This window comes from Ictalurus furcatus, chromosome 26, assembly GCF_023375685.1.
Source record: "Ictalurus furcatus strain D&B chromosome 26, Billie_1.0, whole genome shotgun sequence".
In the NCBI taxonomy this organism is placed as follows: Eukaryota; Metazoa; Chordata; class Actinopteri; order Siluriformes; family Ictaluridae; genus Ictalurus; species Ictalurus furcatus.
In genome coordinates this window covers 16809433-16832026 of record NC_071280.1, presented here as the reverse complement: position 1 = coordinate 16832026, position 22594 = coordinate 16809433, and the positions used below count along the sequence as shown (strand labels likewise).

The window sequence follows — 22594 nt, the reverse complement described above, 5'->3', positions numbered from 1 at the left end:
TGTGTGTGTGTGTGTGTGTGTGTGTGTGTGTGTGTGTGTCACACTGGGTTGTGCTCACATTTGTTTCAGATTTGCTGCATGTAAACACGTTGTGGCAGTCAGACTCAGTGGGGCCGTTTAAATTAACGCCAGACTGCAACACGTTACATACAGTACACATTATAACCCCCCGCCCCCCCCCCCCACACACACAATCTGTTCCAACACAATCTGTGTTTACTGTGTGTGTGTGTGTGTGTGAGAGAGAGAATGCCACAGAGAAGAATCACATCATCTTCCTATACGGAGAAAAGAACCGAAACCGTGTGTGTACCCGTCTCTCTGATGGTGCAGTGATGGTATGAAGTATTTCCTGATGCATGCTGGGTATCGGAGCACCAGCGCACTGGGAAGCCTTCGTGCGACCGAAGTGTAGACTTTCAGCTTTAATTCAAGGGCTTTAACAAAAATATTGCAGAAAGGTCAGATTAGACTTTGCTTAAAATTTTTAAAAAAAATAAATAAAGGCCTGAGCAGTTCTGATGCAAGAAGAGAAGAGTACGGAGAAGGAAACGAAGGGCTCGTGATCCAAAGCATGCCACATCATCTGTCTAACGTGGTGGAGGGAGTGTTATGGCGCGGGCGTGTACGGCCGGGCCGCGGGTGTTTATTGACGATGCGACTGCTGATAGAAGTATCAGGATGAATTCTGAAGCGTATAGAGCTCAACTTTCTGCTCAGATTCAGTCCAATGCTTCAAAACTGATCGGACAGATAGGACAGCGCTTCACTTTACAGACAGATAATGACCCCAAACGTACCGCGAAACCAACCCGAGAGCTTCTTAACGCAAAGAACTGAAATATTCTTAAATGTCTGATGACCTCAACCCAATTCAGCATGCTTTTCATTGACCGAGGACAAAACCGACGGCAGAAAGACCCAGAAACCGGCAGCAACCGAAGGCAGCTGCCGTAAAGGCCTGGCAAAGCATCTCAAGGGTGGAACGTCCGTGGTAACGTCCCTGGGTTCCGGACTTTAGGCAGTCGGAGACTGCGAACGTTTTGCATCCATAAAAATAATCCTTAGATTTATGATTTTTGTTGTGAGGCGTTTGTCCAATTACTTTTGAGCCTCTGCAAAAACAACCTCGGCTGTAACTCTTAAACAGTTGATGCCAGATGTTTTTGTGAAATCCTCTGAATGAAAGCTGAAGGGCTACGCGTCGATCCCGTCTCGAGCGCTTCGGGTCAGATCCGTCGTGGTGGTGTACAGAGGCACGAGGACGAACACCGTCTCGCTGTCCGAATACTTATGGACCTGACTGGAGAACACACACCGTGCGTTCTTCCATTCATAACTGGAGATACTCGGCAAACAAGGGTGTGTATAGCAGCATGGAGAGAACACACACACACACACACACACACGTGTACAGGGTTGTCTCCTGCTCGCCGCCCTGTAGGCAGCGTGGGAAAGCTTGTTTGAAAGTTGCCAGTGTGTGCGTCTCTGTTTTCTCTCCGTCTCCGTCCTCTTCCCCCTTACTGTCTGCGCTTTGTTCTTTTTCATCCATTGATATCAGAGTGACCTTGACATGATCGCACACACACACACACACACACACACACACACACTGTCTTGTCTGCACTACTTCCACCCTGATTGATTGTTGCATGTCACGCACAACAACTTCCTTGTGTGTGTGTGTGTGTGTGTGTGTGTGTGTGTGTGTTCCTGGGCCGAGAGGAAGCCTGCTCGTCCGGAGGCCGGTGCATGTCGCAGGAGGCGGAGCTGAGGAGTGTAATCATGCACTGAGCCCTGCGTCTAATCCCGTTTAGAACTGCATCAGACCTTCACCACTATTTGTTAACGACCCCACCGTCAGACTCCGCGTGAAGCACGGAAATACGTTCATACTGGACGATTCCTGACGTGTTGGGCGGTTGTTCGGTCGTTGTATTTTCTGTAGTTTGGTTGTTCCTGTGAGAAGTTAGCGGCTGTGTTGGGCTTTAATGTCACAGGAGGACAGCGTTACAGCCAGCGGAGTTACACTGGTGTCTCTCTCTGTCTCTCTCTGTCTCCCCTTGTCTATCTGTGGGTGTCCCTCTGTGTGCGTGTGTGTGTGTGTGTGTGTGTGTGTGTGTGCGCCTGGGCCTCTCTGTCTCTTTTTTTTGTCGCTCCCTCTGTCTTTGTGTGTCCTCTCTCTCTCTCTCTGTCTTTGTGTGTCCTCTCTCCCTCTGTCTTTGTGTGTCCTCTCTCTCTCTGTCTTTGTGTGTCCTCTCTCTCTCTGTCTTTGTGTGTCCTCTCTCTCCCTCTGTCTTTGTGTGTCCTCTCTCTCTCCCTCTGTCTTTGTGTGTCCTCTCTCTCTCTCCCTCTGTCTTTGTGTGTCCTCTCTCTCTCTGTCTTTGTGTGTCCTCTCTCTCCCTCTGTCTTTGTGTGTCCTCTCTCTCTCTGTCTTTGTGTGTCCTCTCTCTCTCTCTGTCTTTGTGTGTCCTCTCTCTCTCTCCCTCTGTCTTTGTGTGTCCTCTCTCTCTCTGTCTTTGTGTGTCCTCTCTCTCTCTCTGTCTTTGTGTGTCCTCTCTCTCCCTCTGTCTTTGTGTGTCCTCTCTCTCTCTCCCTCTGTCTTTGTGTGTCCTCTCTCTCTCTGTCTTTGTGTGTCCTCTCTCTCCCTCTGTCTTTGTGTGTCCTCTCTCTCTCTCCCTCTGTCTTTGTGTGTCCTCTCTCTCTCTCTCTGTCTTTGTGTCCTCTCTCTCTCTCTCTGTCTTTGTGTCCTCTCTCTCCCTCTGTCTTTGTGTGTCCTCTCTCTCTCTCTCTCTGTCTTTGTGTGTCCTCTCTCTCTCTCTCTCTCTGTCTTTGTGTGTCCTCTCTCTCTCCCTCTGTCTTTGTGTGTCCTCTCTCTCTCTCTCTCTGTCTTTGTGTGTCCTCTCTCTCTCCCTCTGTCTTTGTGTGTCCTCTCTCTCTCCCTCTCCCTCTGTCTTTGTGTGTCCTCTCTCTCTGTCTTTGTGTGTCCTCTCTCTCTCTCCCTCCGTCTTTGTGTCCTCTCTCTCTCTCCCTCTGTCTTTGTGTCCTCTCTCTCTCCCTCTGTCTTTGTGTCCTCTCTCTCTCCCTCTGTCTTTGTGTGTCCTCTCTCTCTCCCTCTGTCTTTGTGTGTCCTCTCTCTCTCCCTCTCCCTCTGTCTTTGTGTGTCCTCTCTCTCTGTCTTTGTGTGTCCTCTCTCTCTCTCCCTCCGTCTTTGTGTCCTCTCTCTCTCTCCCTCTCTCTTTGTGTCCTCTCTCTCTCCCTCTGTCTTTGTGTCCTCTCTCTCTCCCTCTGTCTTTGTGTGTCCTCTCTCTCTCCCTCTGTCTTTGTGTGTCCTCTCTCTCTCCCTCTCCCTCTGTCTTTGTGTGTCCTCTCTCTCTCTGTCTTTGTGTGTCCTCTCTCTCTCTCCCTCCGTCTTTGTGTCCTCTCTCTCTCTCCCTCTGTCTTTGTGTCCTCTCTCTCTCCCTCTGTCATTGTGTCCTTCTTTCTCTCTCTGCCTGTTTTTGTTTGTCCTTCACGCTGTGTGCCTCTCTCTCTTTTTTGTCTCTCTCTCTGTCTTTGTGTATGTGCCCTTCTCTCTCTCTTTCTTTCCCTCTGTCTTTGTGTTCTTCTCTGTATGTCTTCCTCTGTCTTTGTGTGTGTCTCTCTCCATGTCTCTCCTTTGTGTCCTGTTTTTGTGTGTCCTTCATGCTGTGTCTCTCTCTCTCTGTCTTTGTGTATGTGCCCTGTGTGTCTCACTCTCTCTCTGTGTATGTGTCTCGCGGACTCTCTCTCTTTCTCTTTGTGTCTCTCTCTGTCTTTGTGTGTCTCTCTCTGTCTGTCTTTGTGTATGTATCTCTTTGTGTATGTGTCTCGCTGTCTGTCTCTCTCTCTTTGTGTCTCTCCCTCTGTCTTTGTGTCTCTCTCTCCCTCTGTCTTTGTGTCTCTCTCTCCCTCTGTCTTTGTGTCTCTCTCTCCCTCTGTCTTTGTGTGTCCTTCACACTGTGTGTCTCTCTCTGTCTCTCTGTATGTTTTTCTGTGTGTGTCTCGCTGTCTCTGTCTGTCTCTGTGTCAGTGTTGTGTTCTGCTTGGACATGACGCACCCCAGAATCAAGAAAACAAACCGACCTTCCATTTTGTTTTACGCCCAGTTCCCCATTCTGTCCGCGTTCCTGACCTGTAGACGTACTACAGCAAGAAGCTGCTCTCAGTGGACACATTTATTCCGTTGGAAATCCTCAGCGTTTATTTCACTATTCTCGCAGAACCATAACGCTCCGAGAGCAGGCGTGAAAGTAACCGTTATTTGATTTCATTAAAAACAAAACAAAAACAAAGAAACATGTAACGTAAGACCGATGATCAGGGATCAGGTTCTTCTCCATCCACACACCTGGACTCCATCTGCAGTACCCCTGAGCTTCAGCAAGAAGTCTCCGTCAACACCAGCCACTTTCTCTCTCTCTCTCTACCACTTCATCAAAGACAGCCGAGCCGTTCATCTGGACTTTACGCCTCGCGATTGAGAGACATCCTGTAATTGTTCTGTCACTTCCTTTAGGTAGGATGCTGTAACGTTTAACACACACTTCCTTTAAACGAGGATTTTACCCCCCCCCACCCCCCACCCCCCACACACACACAAAAGATGCTCAACTACGACCAACACCTTCTGACCAATCAAAATCAAGGATTTTTCCAGACGTACACAAGAAACATGGAGCGGGTTGTTCAGGCACTTTCCTTTAATGTCTCAATGTCTCCAGGAGCAGGGAGTCCACAGGACACACACACACACATAGACACACACTCTCTCTCTCACTCACACACACACACACACACACAGGGCTCTTTGGGCTTCCTGCTTCTGTTTATCATTAGAAAAATAGACCCCCCCCCCCCTCCCCGACCCCTTTCACCCGGTATTGCAGAAGCTCGCAGAAACAGAAGAAGAAAAATAAAGGAGGAGATCTAGAGATGACAGACGAGGGTACGGGATTTACAATACCTCACGGAGACGTGGTTGTCCGCTGGTCGGTTGTTGGCGTGTGTGTCGCGTACGAGCGCTAAAAGTCCGCTCGTCTGCTTGTACCGTGTGTGTGTTTGTGCTTTAGACAAAAAAAAAAAAAATTTATTTAAAATGATCGACATTAATTAATTTTGAGGCTGGTTCTCGATTTCAGATATACACAGTGTAAATACGGCTTCGCACGTTCCCACACACACACACACACACACACACACACACACACACACACACACATTTACAATACAGTTTGACAGCAATGTAGGCTGCATGTTAACTGGACATTCAGAAGAGCAGTTACAGTTGTGTTGCGATTTAGAACCTCTGAGTTTATTTATTTATTTATTTATTTCTGCATGAATCGGCTTTATCCGTGTCGGATATATAAAGACGATGTTATTTAATATAACAAACAAACAAACAAACGAACAAAAAGTTCTTTATAGAGATTTTTTAGAGAAAGAACCGTCTTTAGGATTGAAGATTCGAGAGTTTGAATGAAATTTTAAGAACAGTACATCGAGGCTGCTAAAACGTGACGTATCGGGTCAGGCTCCGCCCCCTGGACGTCTGGTTCTGGTTCACAGAGGGGTACTCGACAAGTTCGGCACCGGAATAAAATCACCCGGTTTATAATTTAAGGGTTAGCGGGAAATCACGAGAACGTGTCGTACTTTTAAAAAAAAAAAAAAAAAAAAAAAAAAAAAAAAAAAAAAACCGACATCTTTACTGCAAAAATTTGTTCCTTCGAAGTTTTTTTTTTTTTTTTTTTTCCGGAAGCAAAATTCGAAGTATATTGTGCATCAGGACATCATTTCTCGTGACGTTGCGATGTTTGTTTATAAAAGTCTCAAAACCCGGTCGAATACGTTACTTTAACGTTCTCACGACGTTCCTTTGTTCGCTCGCCACAATCGTGCCGTCTTATACGGACGTTAAAGGAAACGGTGGTTTTTTTCCCCCTTTCTTCTAGGGACCTTTCGGGAATCCGGTCACGTGACGTCATCACGACGCGCGGTCAGCCGAAGCCGTCTTACGTTCGCGTGTACGGCTGAAAGGTCTCGTTTACCGACAGACATCGCTGCGAAAGCGCGCGCGGGACTATTTCGTCCGATTCGAGTCGTTTTCCACCAAAAAAAAAACTCCACAAGATGCATCACAAATTTTGAAAAATACGTAGAACACCTTACCGACTGACCCAAGAACGCTCTGTTAACTCATTAAGAACATTCCAATATATATATATAAAGGATTGGGATACTTTTCCCATCAGCGACGCTCACTGTTTAACCCATCGCTCGATAAACAAACAGCAATGTAAAGCGACTGTTAAATAAGATTGTCTTTAGTTATTATTATCATGACAGTTAAAGGCCCATTCATAGAGAAATCGAGATCATTCCAGAGGTTTCACTCACACACACTCACTCTCACACACACACACACACACACACACACACACACACACTCAAACACACTTTTCTATCACAGTTGTAATTCACTGTGGCACGTTCGGCCAGTACACACGCTCGGCAGCTTATATCGTTTTGGCTTTAGCAAAAAAATTATTTCCACATGTTTGTCTCCATTTCATCACGTACAACACGCATTCGGGTTTGGACGTCCGGACGCGGCGGGCGTTCACGTATGGGTTAAGTGCCTCAGACGGGAGGAGCTTCACCTCAGACTGGCAGGCCACGGTGACGGAACCGAAAGTAAACGTAAAAACATATGTAATCCAGAATATTGTAAAAACATAAAAGTACCTGGATTTTTATATATATATATATATATATATATATATATATATATAGCCCATTAGCCAGGTGTACAGTATATATACACATATATATATAATGACTATATAAATGAATGTACTGTTAATGGCATAGAAGCTGAATGGCACCAAAAAGAACTGATAAAGACATCAGGAGATCAGGTGTCCAGAGAAAACAAAACCCCTGGGGAAAAGAAAGTCACCGTCTGACGTTTGTTCAAGTCCGTCTGCCTTGACTTTCTTGCCCGTGTCAGCCGGCAGCCTTGTGTCGGGCACCGCAGCAGTGGCACGCGACGGCACAGCGATGGCAGGCACGCAGCGGTGCATAGCAGCACATGCAGGGTGCGATGAGCGACAGGCCGAACAACGCGAGCCAGCGCAGGACGAGACGCCCGTCACTGGGGTCGCACGAGCACGGCTCCGAGTACTCGCCCTCGGCGTCGGCCATGCAGTGGTACAGCAGGCTGTCGGCGCACCACATGAAGCTCACACGTCGTATGAGTGCCACCACAGGGTCGGGCGCTTCCCGGCACTGCCCGCGCCAGTTCTGTGCCGGACTGAACACGTCCCGGCAGTACACGCAGCGCACACATTCATCCTCGGTGCGCCACGGGCCGCGCGGCTGGCACGCCACCACGCCGCCACTGATGCCCGATTTACCGTTGTCTTCAGAGAGCCGGTGAGGGTACGGGTAAGTGTAGTCATGTTTGGGCACTTCGCTCTTGGCGAAGGAGACGTAAGCGTCCGTGGGTTCCGGGCGCAGGAGTTTGTGGGCGGCCGTGGTGGCGTGACGGTAGTCCTCGTAGCCCGTTAGCCAGGCGCGCTCACGCGGGTTTATGCGCACAAGCTCTTCCTCTTCCTCCAGGAAGTTCACAGGAACATGGGGGAACATCGGCACCGCCTGCAGTCACACACACAGACGGGACGCTGAGTCATGTGACCATTCCGCATGCATGCTCTCCATTTTCTAGGACTTATGACTTCTAAAGTAGACTAAAGAGTTTAAAGTCACTCTGTATTTACCTTACCGTTTAATAATCATGACTTAGCTAGCTAGCTAAATAATTAGCCTTAGCTATCTTCCACTCGCCGTCCGTATTTCAAACAATGTATTACGAACTGAAATATTTAAATGCTTAGCATATTACACGCTCGCCTTGCGACTGTTGGAAAGACTCCGTTTAAATAGAATACAATAAACGGGGTATTTTATTACGATAAGAAATGTGAAAATTCAGTCCAATGATTAAAATAAATAAATAAATAAATAAATGAAGTAATTGGCGGCGCAGAAAGATGGCCACTGTACACACAAATGCAGACATAACGAAGTACCTGGTCCAGGAAGTAATGGTCGGAGTGCCTGTGCTGGCTGTAGAGATGTCCCAGAATGCACTGGTGGTGACGCGATTCACAGAAGCTGATCGGTGCGAGCGTCTGCAACGACGGCTCCCTCTTCTGCGACGAGTTAGACGAGCTGTCTGTGGCAGTCTAATGGACAGGGTGAGAGACATAAATACATAATAGCGTCAGAATAATTCAGATATATTTATCGTCCTTCACTCGTCTCACGCTGGCGTGTATTCGCACTTTATGTAGTCTTTGGTACGGTTCTGTTGCACCGCGGTCCTGGAGAAACGCACGCTACTCGACTTCTGGATGTTTCAGATGTAAGGAACACGCTCCACACAATCCGCTCTGATTGGTCGCTTTATGGCAGGACAAGGCTTGTTGTTTGTAAACTCAATCCCCATGAGGTCAGCGCAATCACGCCCTCTGATCTGTCCTCACGGATATGGAATGTGTGTTTGGAAAAGGACACGAGGCCCTCGGTTCTCATCCAGCGAGGTCCAGCGCAGGATCATCCACGAGGTTGAGAAAAACCGGTATGAGAAAAACCCGAGCCGCCAGACAGCACAGTAAACTAATACGCTAAAAATAATAGTGGGGGAAAACAAATCATACGCAGTAAGATGTACATGTCAGAGACCCAGATATCTGATGAGGCTGTTCTGCACACAGTGACGTGAGGCCATACCGGTGCTCCGTTTCCACTTGTCTGTGGACGTATCATAAAACAGTGCAGAGAAGAGGAGAATGCCGAAGTGTTCCGACAACGAGGTATGCGTATGGCGTTCTTAGCTAGCCAAACGTGTTTGCAAACATTAGCGAGGTTAGTGAGGCTATTGATTTGGTAATGTTCAGGTAAACGAGTACGTCAACTCAGCCGTATTGGGAGCATAAGTCACTGCTGTAGCTAAAATGAAGAGAAATGCCTTATAATATTAAGAAAAATAAGGATTTAAAGAAATATTAGGAGTGAAAGGCACAGAGGCCACGCCTCCCTCATTTGGAAGGAAAGGCACACACATAGGCCACGCCTCCTTCACTGAGACTGACAGAGGACAGAGGCCACACCTCCTTCACTGAGGCAGACAGACAACACATAGGCCACGCCTCCTTCAATGAGAGTGACAGAGGACATAGGCCACACCTCCTTCACTGAGGCAGACAGACAACACATAGGCCACGCCTCCTTCAATGAGACTGACAGAGGACATAGGCCATGCCTCCTTCACTGCGACAGACAACACATAGGCCACGCCTCCTTCACTGAGACTGACAGATGACACAGAGGCCACGCCTCCTTCAGTGAAATTGACAGACAGCACAGTTTCTAAACAAACACTAAAAATAGTTTTCAGAACACTGCATGATCTTGACCTTTCACCTCTTTTGTGCTCTAGTGAGGGAATAAAGTGCTTGTATATGATGATTCTCACAATCAGCCATAACCTTTGCCCTACAGAGCTATCCTCTTCCTGCACCACTTCCTGTCCTGTCAAGATTATTCTGAGCCATCATTTTGTGTGCGCGTGTGTGTGTGTGTGTGTGTGTGTGTGTGTGTGTGTGTGTGTGTGTGTGTGTGTTTGTTTGAGCCAATGTCTGAATCAAGAGTCATGCTGGGAGAGCTGTCCTGCCAGTAATAACAAGAAGACAGCCAGTCCGTGCGTGTGTGTGTGTGTGTGTGCGTGTGTGTGTGTGTGTGTGTGTGTGTGTGTGTGTGTGTGTGTGATGACTGCAAAGCATTGCTCTGTTCAGTGTGAGGAAACAAGTTACAGTAAATTACAGTAAGAGCCTGGCTGGGTGATTAAACAGATTGTTCTCTCACTCTCTCTCTCACTCTCTCTCCCACTCACTCACTCTCTCTCTCTCTCTCTCTCTCACGCTCTCTCTCTCACTCAACTCTCTCAACTCTCTCAACTCTCTCACTCACTCAGTCTCCCACTCACTCTCTCTCTCTCTCTCTCACTCACTCTCTCTCTCTCTCTCACGCTCTCTCTCACTCAACTCTCTCACTCACTCAGTCTCCCACTCACTCTCTCTCTCTCTCTCTCTCACACTCTCTTTCTCTCACTCTCTCTCTGTCTCTCACTCTCTCACGCACTCTCTCACTCAACTCTCTCACTCACTCTCTCTCACTCTCTGAGATTTGGTGTTACAGTTACAGTACAGTTACAGTAGTGCAGCTGCGAATCACAGGTTTATATTGACGTGCTACGTCTAATACGTTATGGTTTCTACAGTAACCGCTCGTTCACAGAGACTTATTCGGCAGATGCTCCACATAATCTAAAACTAATCTTGAACGTATTTTTAAAAAAAAAAAAAAAAAACCCAAAACGTTATTTAATAAAGAAGAACACATAATAGTTGAAGTTTTTATGAAAATGTATGAAGTTTTCTGTAAGGAGACATTTTTATAACAGTTTCTTGATTTTTAAATCAGTATCAGAGTCTCCAGTGTCGGCGCTTTGTAACAGTCAAATGTAGGAAAAGGTTAGAAGCCACTTCCTGAAAACATCCCCCCTTACACACACACACACACACACACACACACACACACACACACACACACACACACACACACACACACACACCAGGAATCTCTGTTGAAAATCAAGCAAACCCAAGCACATAATGATCAGCTATTTCCTGATATGTGTAATTATATTTATGAAACACTGCACAGGGACGGAGAGGAAGTGAGCGAGAGACACAGACAGAGACAGTGAGTGAGACAGTGAGAGTAGAAGACAGGAAAAGAGAGAGGGCTTCCTCACCGTGAAGACATCGTCGTCTCCCAGCTCCGTCTCGTTCTGTAGAGTAGACGAGGACGTGGTGGAACCTGCACACATAACAAACACCGCCCTAAATCCTAAATACACACATCGCAGGTGTAATCCACAGCTTTCAACTTAATAATGCCCTTACACTGGAAGTCTTTCTAAAACGTTGGGCGCGCCATGTCATCTAAAACTAATAACAAACGCATCAAAAAAAACAACATTATTATTTAACAAATACAAATGAATAACTGGCACCGAGATGTTAGAGGCAGATCCTTCAAGCCCTGTAAGTTGCCAGGTGGGACCTCCGGGGATCGGACTTGTTTGTCCCGCACGTCCCATGAATGCTGGATCGGATTGAGATCTGGGGAATTTGGAGGCGGAGTCAACACTTTGTCATGTTCCTCAAACCGTTCCTGAACAATTTTTACAGTGTAGCATTATCCTACTGAAAGAGGTCACTGACATTAGGGAATACCGTCACCATGAAGGGGTAGGTGGAACGTGTCAAAGTGACATCCACATGAACGCCAGGACCCGAGGTTTCCCAGCAGAACCTTCCCCAGAGCATCACACTGCCTCCACCAGCTCGCCTTCTTCCCATAGTGCATCCTGGTGCCATCTCTTCCCCAGGAAAGCAACACACACACGTCCACATGATGTAAAAAAAAAAAAACGTGATTCATCAGACCGGGCCATCTTCTTCCACTGCTCCATGGTGCCCATTGTAGGCGCTTTCGGTTGTCCTTCCTTGGATCACTTTTAGTAGGGACTAACCACTGCATACCGGGAACACCCCACAAGTCCTGCTGTTTTTGGAGACGCTCTGACCCAGTCGTCTCGCCGTTACAATTTGACCCTTATCAAAATCACTCAGATCCTTCCACTTGCCCATTTTTCCTGCTTCCAACACGTCAACTTCGAGAACTGACTGTTCGCTTGCAGCCTAATGTACATATCCCACCTGTTGACAGGTTCCACTGTAACTAGATAATCAATGTCATTCACGTCACCTGTCAGTGGTGTTAATGCTACGGCTGATCACTGCACACAGTCAGTTTGTTTAATGTCGTGCTTTGTTTAATGTCGTGTTTTACCGGAAAATGTTTTGACACTGTAAATGCACAACACAGGATGTTAAACATTCGAAAAACGTAAATATTTTGAAAATCCCGGTAATATTTGTCCTCGTCGCTCACCGTCAGTCAGGTCTTCGATGGCCTTCCTGACGCCACGGTCGAAAGCGCGAGCGTCCGCCGGACTCTGGAACGTCAGGCCGCACTTCATGCTGTCCACTCGCCAGTGATGGAACGTGGGAGTGGCTTTAATGTAGATCAGGTCCTTCTTCAGGAAGCACTTGAGGATCACCTGCGTACAACACAGCACTGCGCTTATTTTACTTGTCCTTGTTAAAAATGCTGCTATCTTACCAATGAGATGCTAACAATTTCCGTCTGGATGTTGGACATATCCATGCGGCGTGTAAATCCACAAGAGTAAAGTGTATGCACTCGCAGATTGTCAATACCGTTCCCTCCGAAAGTATTGGGACAGCAAGGCCAATTTCTGTCACGCTATACAGTGAAGATGTTCGAGATCAAAAGATGAACGTGAGACGACAGATCAGAATTTCAGGTTTTCATTTCCTCGTATTTACATCTAGACGCGTTAAACAACTTAGAACATGGCAGCTTTTGTTTGAACCCACCCGTTTTTGCAAGTGATCAAAAATATTGGAACGCGGGACTGAAACAGGTGTTTCTTGCCGTCCAGGTGTACCCTGTGAAACGGATTGTTTAACGCTCTGAGTGTCTACTCTTGGTTTGAGCCCTAGGTTTCACCTGTGAAGACCGCATTTGTTGTTAAAAAGGATAAACCAACATAAAGACCAGAGAGCTGTCTATGGGAGAAAAGCAATTTTGAAGCTGAGATCAATACTTTAGGAAGGGACTGTACATTTGGGAGTAATATTTCCATAGTCATTTTTAGCACTGACATATCTCATGGCATTTTGTGCAGTGCCCAGGTGAGGCCATAGATCTGGAAGTCCTTATTTGGGCATAAAAAATGATTATAAATGTAGACCACACCAATAGGGGGTGACACACTAGACCACACCAATAGGGGGAGATGAAGTGCCATTTTATCATGAGAAATAAAAAATGTGTGGTAAGTTGGTGCAACTTATACAAAAACATTTAACTTTTTTGTCTCTTAGCAACAAAACTTGTACTCGAGATACTTCTAGAATATAGACAATATACCGTATTTATACTTATAATTATGGACACACCTGCTTGTCTCGGAGTCTCTCTCCATAGATGAGGAACCCGTTACGGCCAAGGAGGTCCAGATCGGCCGGAGCCACCTTACACACGCCCACCCGGCTAAGCCCGCCCCCTTCCTGAGCCAGCCAACCACCGCTCGAGTCGTCCCTCGTCATCACCACTGCCTTCACGCGCACCAGGTAGTCGTCACTGTGGAAACAGACAAGTAGAAGAGGAGGAAGGGTCACATGAGGAGGGTAAAAACTTTTATTACTCAGTAATATTCAGCGCAGAACCTGTTTTCAGCGCAGAACCTGGGAACTGCAGCTAATCACAGCCCTGGGGCTGTTAGGCAAACTCTCACCTCCCTCAACATTATTTCTTCAGAAGCTGCCGGTTTAATACACATGCACACAAGAGCATGTAAATATTACACAGAATAGACGCGAAACCATCTCATTTCGTATTATTCCACAGCACTGTTGAATTCTCAATTCTGATTGGTCCGAAGATGTCCTGTAGTTCACCTCGAAGGTAGGCAGTAACAACATACCCACGGACTCACAGGTGGTGTTTTCTCTAAAGAGATGTTTATTTAACGTTCGGGAGGAGTCTCCAGTGTCAGTGTGTTTGTAACGTTCCGTTACTTATTCATTTCTGGAACGTAATCAGTTTAAAGCAGCGGTTTGTCACTTTTAAATTTGTTTGTAGCAAGTGCAACAGACACACTGACAAGCCTTCCCATTCCCAACCAACTGACCAGCCACGCCCACGCATTTCTAAAAAAATATATGTGGTGCTTTTTAAAGAAAGGTGTAGAGCTTAACAGTTTTGTTCTGTCTGGAGGCGGGGCTAAATTCAGGCCTGGAAAACATCTGACAAAGTCTCTGTTTTCCCACCAAATGACTAACCCCACCCTCTCTTCTGAAACTATGTATCTGTTACGTGTTACATTTTAAAGAAAGTTGTAGAGCTTTTTTTTTTTCCCTCCAGCGAGTTAATTTCAGGGCCAGAAAACCTTTAAATAAACTGAAGCTTGAAATAAAGAAACTAACCAGAGCCCATACATGGTAATACTGTAAATCACAGATCTTTTGTGTATTTTTTTAATGATATATTAATTACAGATCTAGAAACACTTTGTAACATTACAAACCGCACCTTTAATCTTGTTAGTCGATTCCATGAAATGCGGAAAATAGCCACAGATACTTTTCTGACTGAAGTCCTGTATAATACTTCTGCATGACTGCGATGCAACCATAGAGGACCTCGGCTACAGATGTTTCAATCAATAAAATGCATAAACATCTATTACCCTTGGTTTCCACCATGTGTGTTATGCTCCAAGCTGACCTCTGGCCCAAGGTCTGCGATGCAAAAGCAGACACGTCGAGTCACTAAGAGGAAAAGACTCGTTATTCAAATGGTGCCAGTTCTTGGCAGAGAGTGTGGGAACCGCTTTAATTGAAGGCCCAATATTCATGCCTGGGTTTGAGGCTACGGATCAAAGAAAGACGCAGAGAACGGCGACGCTGTTTGCGGTTCGTTCGAACGACGCTCCCTGAACCAGACAGTTCATGACCATCCCTTATGTTTCCGCAAATTTATGAGGTGTAAAGGTGTAAAAATTTTTTTTTTTTTTTTTTTTTTTTTAGGTAATCACCCCCATTCTGTCACTTCTGTTTGGTAAGAGTCAACTCCAGATTGGATCCAAAGAGGTTGCCATGACTACAACTGCTAAAAAAAGGCAGACTTCCTGTTGTCTCTTGTTCGTTTCCTGATGCTACATGGACAGGAAAACAACGCCACATCAGCAGGGCAGAGAACCAGCGTATAGACTATGCATGCGTGTATACATGTGTGTGTGTGTGTGTGTGTTTGCTCTTGTGCAAGGTGGGTCACATATATCTGGTAGACTAAATCAATACCAGATCAACAGTTACAATACGCATGAAGAAATAACCCTCACGTGGGGTTAAAGAACTTTGTCTCCGAGCCCATTCTAGAGTAGTTGTAGCAAAATTGAGCTTTTCAGCACTGCTGCGTAGATCCTCTCACTTTCTCACTGGTTTGATGGTTGTTTAATAAATGCACAATCATTTCCTGTTTCCAGTTCATTCATTAGCTTATATGCAAACAAAAAAGGGCTTTATTAAAACTTAAATTGACGTCTTCTTTTCAAAGAACCAAACCCTGCATATCTGTGCTTAGGGTGTATTTCCTTTTTGTCTCATTTGTTAAAATACCTAGGAACTAAACCCATCATGTTGACTCTTCAAGTCTTTTCATTCTCTATTATTAATATTATTATTATTTATTTTTAATTCTCTATTTCCCTCAAGCCAATCTGCAACATATGGTGCTCTTAGCCACACCCCTTAAGTGTTATTAACTTCTACAGGCGTCAAAATTGGTGTGTTCACCGTGACTGTCAAATGTAACATGGACTGAAAGCCCTTAAGTCTTCTTAGCTTCGTTATAACACTCCATATGTTGGATGGGTACAAAGCAAGATAGAACACCTCCTAACAGGGCAGAGTCTAATGGAGGAGCTGATGCAATATCCTAAATCATCAAGAACTAGTCAGGTGTTCATACGTGAATCTTTTCTAATCAAAATGCTTATAACGATCATTTCTGATTTCGGTGTTAACGTGATATCTCAGTCGGTACACCCGCGCTCCTTCCTGTTAGATCCCAGAACTCTGAGCCTTGTGGAACCGGAGGTCATTAATAGAACAGGATACAGGAAGTGGGCTGAGCAGTAGGACATGCTGGGTGTGGAAGTGTTAGTGATGACCCACTTCACACATCCTGCTTAGACAATCACAAATGATGGTGGGACCTTTCAGCTAGCCAAGGGTTTTAATGCTTAACTGCATGGCCATAAAGCTCACAGTACAGCACATGGGCCAATTAAAGCTGAACACACACACACACACACACACTTAGCCAGTGAAATCATCGTGGCCTGTTAGTGGTTTCCAAATTCGGCAACAAAAAGCAATCCAACAATGTAACCCAAAGTAAAATCTTTCTTGAATGAACTTTTACTGTACCACAGCACTGAGTGTTACGTTCTCAAACCTGATTGGTCAGACACGTTAATTACATTTCTATAACAGCAATTCCGACAGGTCTATATTAATGCTGTTATAATTCTACAGTAAGAGTTTACGCAGGGACTTGTACAGAAGATGCTCCAAAAAATCTAACTCTATCAATAAATCGATTTAAAAAAAACAACAAAAAAAAAAACCACGTGTTGTTATTTAATAAAGAAAGACATAGCATTACTGATATGATTGATTGGTGTTTTCTGTAAGGAGACGTTTATTATGGAAGGAGTCTCCAGCGTCAGCGCCTTTGTAACACTCAGTACGCTTTAAACTATGTGCTTTCTGGTTTTGTCTGTCATTTTTAGTTTTTTTTTTGTTTTTGTTTTTTGTCTTATAAACTTCAATATAGAGAAATAAAGAGCATCTGGTTAGCTACCAGTTGTTGGGCTGTAACAGTAACTGTACTTCATCGAGACGCATTATTTTCCTATAAGATCATGACTCATTGTGTTTTTATTCCTTATATAACACCCATTGCATTCTAAGATGTACATTTTGTGTGTAGAAAGCCAACAAAGGGAAAAACACGAAGCCGGACATCACTGCGTGTTGACACGACTGAGAAAAATAATCGATTCATCAGTCTTCTTAACTGTGCCCATCTAGGTCACCTTCAACATGCGATCGATATTTTACACTTTTACAAAGGTTTTAGGAAAAGCTCTTATCTGTCCTCCTAACACACTGACTGATAAATCAGTGAATTTAAAATTTAAAAGAGATTTAGATCAATAATCAAGAACTTCTGAAGTAAAACTTCATAGTACGAGCAAGTAGCTAAGAGACTAGCATTTATTACCTACCACTTGCTAGCAATGAATGATAACAAGAAGCGTGTTAGCATTTTCCTGACTATGCAGATGGGATCGTGCTAACTGGCACTTTAGCTTTTAATGATTGTTAGCTGTGTTTGAATTCTCAACAAAATCATTAGGAGTGAGTCAGCATTTTTCCTGACATGATAACTGGTTGAGATTAGCTTTAGTCCGCCGTGCTAGTGTTGTCAAATGTAGCTTGTAGGCGCGAGTTAGTATTTTCCTGATTAGGTAGAGGAGACTACGCTAACTAGCTCTCACTGATTGCTAGCTGTGTTAGCAATATTGTCAAATGAATGTAGATTATAGTAATGGACAGACAGCAGGACTGATATTAGCATTTTCTTAACTAGGGAAATAGAAACAGTACAGTTCCTGTTGAAAGAGGAAAAAAAACAAAAAAAAAACAATAGAAACCACCACAGAAATTCTAATGGTTTCCTCTACAAATATCTTTACAAACGATCAGCTAACCATTAAAACCATTACCATTATTGATCCTTAATGGTATCCACTAGACATGAAATACAACCAGTAGAAGGCAAAAAAATAACAGTTTCCAAACTGTAAAACCAATACAATTCTCATGATAAAATAACCATTAAAACCATTACAAATTCTATAAGGGTTTCTAGTGGTTTGTTTTTCCTTCAGCAGGGAGTGGCTAATCCCCCCAAATTTGGTACAATTTAACATGGGTGTAGCCCTCAAGCCACCATAAGATGACATCATTATTATTATTAATAATGAATGAATTCATGAATTAGTTTTTAAATAAGGCTTGTAATAACAAAATGCCTGCTACAACATCTCTTGGAAATTTCATTTCATCACTGTCCAACAGCAAGAATTGTAAACGCATCTGCTAGCTTGTTAGCTAGCTAACTAACACAGAAGCGTGCTAATCCCTGGCCCCGCTGCTCACAAAAAACAACCAGATGAGCCAATGTTGGTCATCCTTTTTTTTTTTTTTTTTGACATTGACGATATTTATTATTTGGAACATTGGATTTCGTTAGTATTTCAGCTTTAGCTACCGTTAGCTAATGATACTGAATTCGCAACACTAGCATACTTCATAACATGTAGGCTAATGTGACGTTTTTGCAGCTTGCTAGATACAAATGTTGCTCAGCTATGTGAAATTAATATCCGATGAGAATCCTACTCAGGCCATATACAGTCGAAGGAGCCACGTTATGTCGTTTTTTTTGTTTTTTTTTTATGGATGTGGTTAACTTATTTGCCCCACCCTAGATTGCCACCCCATTGTAAAAGGTCTGGTTACACTTACCCTTACTTCCCTATCAGGAAAGCTTCCCAGTAGAAATTCTATAGGATATAAATCCCTGAATATCCAAGGAACCCTTCAGAAAACCATATTTCTAAGAGTGCACACAATTGTACCATCCTATTACAATGCATTGTGGGATTTCATGAGCGCACTGGATATTATCCGCTATGGGTTTGGACATGGCTACAAAAACGTTTTTTGGTTTTTTTTGAGACATAAATCCCAGGATACGTATCGTTAAGTACTGCAATAGTATAATTCAGCCTTTTTCCATCTGCGGATAAAAACCAAAGCATATCTCGGACCATTACTATTTATTATTATACGTTGCCTGACATTCCAGCCCGCCTCGCGTGTGTGTGCGTGCGTGCGTAAGTGTGTGTCGGTGTGTGTTTGCTCAGCACGGGTGTGAGCGGGTCATAAATTAGTACAATAAAAGATAACAACCCCCACAACGCCCGAGTCACACATACGTTCTGTCCACAAGCCCTCAGCAAGAACAAGATAAAGAGCAGCGATAACCACAGAAAAGCGTTGTAGCTGATAGGCCGTGTTGGACCTGCGGGAGCCGAACGCTATCAGTCTTGTTCCCTAATCAATAGCGTGTGCTTTACTGTAGTGTATTTAAGCAAAGAGAAAGCCAAAGTGCTGTTGGATTCTCTATTCTGATTGGCCAGAAGGTGTTGAGTCATTTTCTATAACAGCAGCTTTGATTGTAGTTCCTCCTGTAAATTAATCACAGGTTTATCATCGATGCGCTCATTCGAATACGCTAACGTTTAATAATCTCCAGTTTCAGCGCTTTGGGGTTTTTTTCTGCCACGGGAAAGTCTTCAGGACAGACAGCTTTGTTAAGTTAGTGAGTTTGTTTTGTCTTATTAACTTCACGAGAGAATAAAAGAGAGGCTGGTTTAGGGAACTACTGTTTACAGCTGCTATAACATAAGTGACACAGGAACGAAGTTGTTTCGCCACCCTGTTCTGGATTAGTTCCCCACACTTCCTGTCGTGTTTTATTCCTTACAGAGTAGGTTTGCTGAGCCTGACACGTGCTGAATATCAGTGCTGAATACAGGAGTTAATGTTAAGCTCTCAAAGTGCCCGCTTAGCCAAAAGGAAGGTGTTTAACTCCATGCTAATGCTATTAGTCAGGGACGTTGCGCCACGGTTCCATGCGTTATAAAAACCTACTGTGAAAAAACATACGGCGCAGTGTGGCAACGTCTTCGAGTATCGTGATATGATATTTGTGTCATATCGCTAAACAGTCTTTCTAGCATATCAGGGGACAAACACGTCGTCTGTCGGGTTTTACTCCTGCTCTCGTATTGTAGCGGATAACATCGGTAACCAAAATCAACAATCACGAAAAAATCTGTGAAATCCTGTACGGACTGCATAATGACGAGACCGGAAAGTGGCCTAAACAGATAAATAAAATCCCCTGACATCTGGTTTCACACCAGTGACCAGGACGTTCAGGAAGTCCAAAACGTTCAATAAGCCAAGCTTTTCACCACGTGGGAGGCACACAAACCTCACAACCTCAATTCTGACCTTCCGAGAGGTCTTCTCTCGGAGAAGTGAGCACCGACTGACCAGGGACGTACATTATTAACCCTTATTCAGACAATTTGTTCATTTAAGCGGGTACTGAGCTCGTCCACAACATTATGGACCCTAATAGGCTAGAGAATCTTTCTCCCGTTTGTCGATAGACTTCCTTTTGAAACAGGAAGTCAGAGTGATAGCGTCTTGAAGTGCTTGACAGATCAGCATTTCACCCCAACAACATCTAAACAAACCTGACAGTCGCCGAGTGCAGTAGCTAAATATATAAATAACATCAAAGAGTTTTTGTGATAGTTTTTTCATGTTTGAGCCAAGGTCATGATCATCACAAGAAGACATCTGACATGTAAGCATCTTAGGATGCTTGCGAAAAGGAAAATAAAATGCTAACCAGCTGCAACTGTTGAGCAAGACACGCCCTTAGGGGCGGAGCTTATACACTCTAGAAAGAGTTTAAATGGAGGAAGACAATACCAGTACAGGATGAGTCATCAAAAAAAAATAAAAAAAATAATCATCATGAAATCAAAACAAGGACATCTCCATGTCTCATCTAGATGTACTATCATATGGATGTCCAGAACATTATGAGACTGGTGCAAAAAAGCGCTGAAATTTGATTTCTGGGAAACTTTAATGAATCTTATCTGAAGCCTGTTTGCTGTTAATCATCATTGTAGTCTTATGACCAAATGGTTTCGGTATTAGAAAGCTCACAGCAGGGAGGACTCACTGTTCTGCTCTTCTGAAACCGTAGATAAGTAGCTTTATCTTGCTTTAATCTCACACTTCCGGTGTTATGTCCGATCTGTGTAAGATAATGTAACCATGTGTTTTGATGTGGTGTTGTGTTATGATGCGGGTTAGAGGTCGAGTTTGAGCTGAGCTCCGCCTGCGCCGTCGGGATTTTTTTATTTATTTTTTTTTATGAATGAAGCGTGGTATGCAAATGAGCGCGATTCACGAAAAAGGAGAGGGGGAGAAAGAAACATGGCGGACTCAGTGGCCCACCAGGACGCACAGAAAGAGAGGAAGAAAGAGAAAGAAAGAGAAAGAAAGATGCAGAAATACGCCCGCGCGCACCTCCGGTTTAACACCACGTGGGCCAATAAAGTCTCTACAACAAGCTTAACACCGACGTGTTTACAAAGAAACATCACGGGCACGGGAGAATCTTCTGCTCACAAAACGTTTCCGCTTCAGCCACTCCTCCACCTCCACCCCTTCATGCCCCCTTCCCCCCCCCTTCTCTCTCTCTCTCTCTCTCTCTCTCTCTCTCTCTCTCTCTCTCTGCTTTGCTCGCGCGGAACGGCCGGGGGTAAAAACGGAGGGCCCGACTCGGGCCGTCTCTCTCTCTCTCTCTCTCTCTCTCTCTCAGTTTTAAGGCAACCGGAGGATCTTTGGTGCATGCACAAAAAAAGTGCATCAAACGCGCGCGCGTCTCAGATTTGACGCGGAATAAATAAATCTCAATCGTCACGCATTCAGACAATAAACGCAACAGGGGTAGGGGTCCTGGGGTAGGAGGGCGGAAGGGGTTGGGGTGGGGGTGGGGGTTGGGGGGGGTACTTACTCGTCTGGCTGCGATTCCTCGGTCATTTTATCTCCCTCGTTTCACCTACAATAATAACATCCCAGAGCGCGCGCGCACCAGCGTCCAGGCTCCATTTTGTCTCCCACCGATACGGCCTCTCGGTGTATCCCCCCCCCCTACAGTTTCTTTCTTCTAAGCTATATGGTATAGCAGCGGGGTTGTATTTTTTTTTTTTTTAAATCTCCTCTTCTTGTTTGTTTGTTTTTCGTCTTGCACTTTAACCAGCGCGCGACACCGTCTAATCCAGCCTGATGGTATCGCGGACGTCGGAGTCTTTGGTCTGTGATGAGCGCGCGCTCGGCGATAACGCCGTGGCTGCAGTTGCGAGCTGCTCTCGGTGAGGACGGCCCCGCGCGAGCCCCATCGCCGCTCCGCGTTCACTCCATGTTGGATTGTATAGTCGGCAATGGCAAAGCGCCACCGACTGAGAGAGAGAGAGAGAGCGAGGGAGAGAGAGAGGGAGGGAGGGAGGGAGGGAGGGGGTTGAGGTGAGAGTGTGTGTGTGTGTGTGTGTGTGTGTGTGTGGGGTGGGGGGGGGGGGCGGACGGAAGTAATGACGTCAGAACCGAAGGACGACAGTTTCGGACGAAAGGGATCTCGCCGCGCTTGTTCTCCCACAGCACAGACGGATATATCAAGAATCACTTCAGTGAACCGATTCCTTCGAGCACACGTATTTCAGTGCGTTCTGATTCGTTCGATTCCCCCGCTGTATACACTCTGAGGAAAACGGTTCTTTGGATGGTTCTAGCTTTCTACTTCTGGAAACCCTCTGTTGTAGGAGACATAGAACTTTTAATTGGTTCCACAGACTACAAACTGAAGAACCGTTTAGTGTGCTAGATGGTACTTTTTATTACCCTGAGTGTAACTCACATTCATAATCAGGGACTGATTAGTAAATCCTGAGCAGGAACCACCTCAGCACCCTGCTACACATGAACCAGTGACTGCCCCAGAACCCACATGTGCAAATAAATAAATACACAAACAAATAAACAGAATGTTTACCTTGCTACAC

General features: G+C 45.0%; 1 protein-coding gene and 1 long non-coding RNA gene across 2 annotated transcripts; both read right to left on the bottom strand.

Annotated features, from left to right (window-relative positions):
- Window positions 1–6798: 6798 nt before the first annotated feature.
- Window positions 6799–22037, bottom strand: spred2a (sprouty related EVH1 domain containing 2a). Its single transcript, XM_053615614.1, has 6 exons — window positions 21553–22037; window positions 13203–13386; window positions 12109–12277; window positions 10904–10968; window positions 8115–8270; window positions 6799–7680 (listed from the first exon to the last, which is right to left on the bottom strand). The coding sequence occupies exons 1-6, from the start codon at window positions 21576–21578 to the stop codon at window positions 7030–7032; spliced, it is 1251 nt and encodes a 416-aa protein (XP_053471589.1). The 5' UTR covers window positions 21579–22037; the 3' UTR covers window positions 6799–7029.
- On the bottom strand, window positions 9017–9724 carry LOC128602079 (uncharacterized). The gene is made up of 2 exons (XR_008384798.1): window positions 9274–9724; window positions 9017–9236 (listed from the first exon to the last, which is right to left on the bottom strand). It is a non-coding gene; the product is annotated as an uncharacterized LOC128602079 (long non-coding RNA).
- Window positions 22038–22594: the final 557 nt, after the last annotated feature.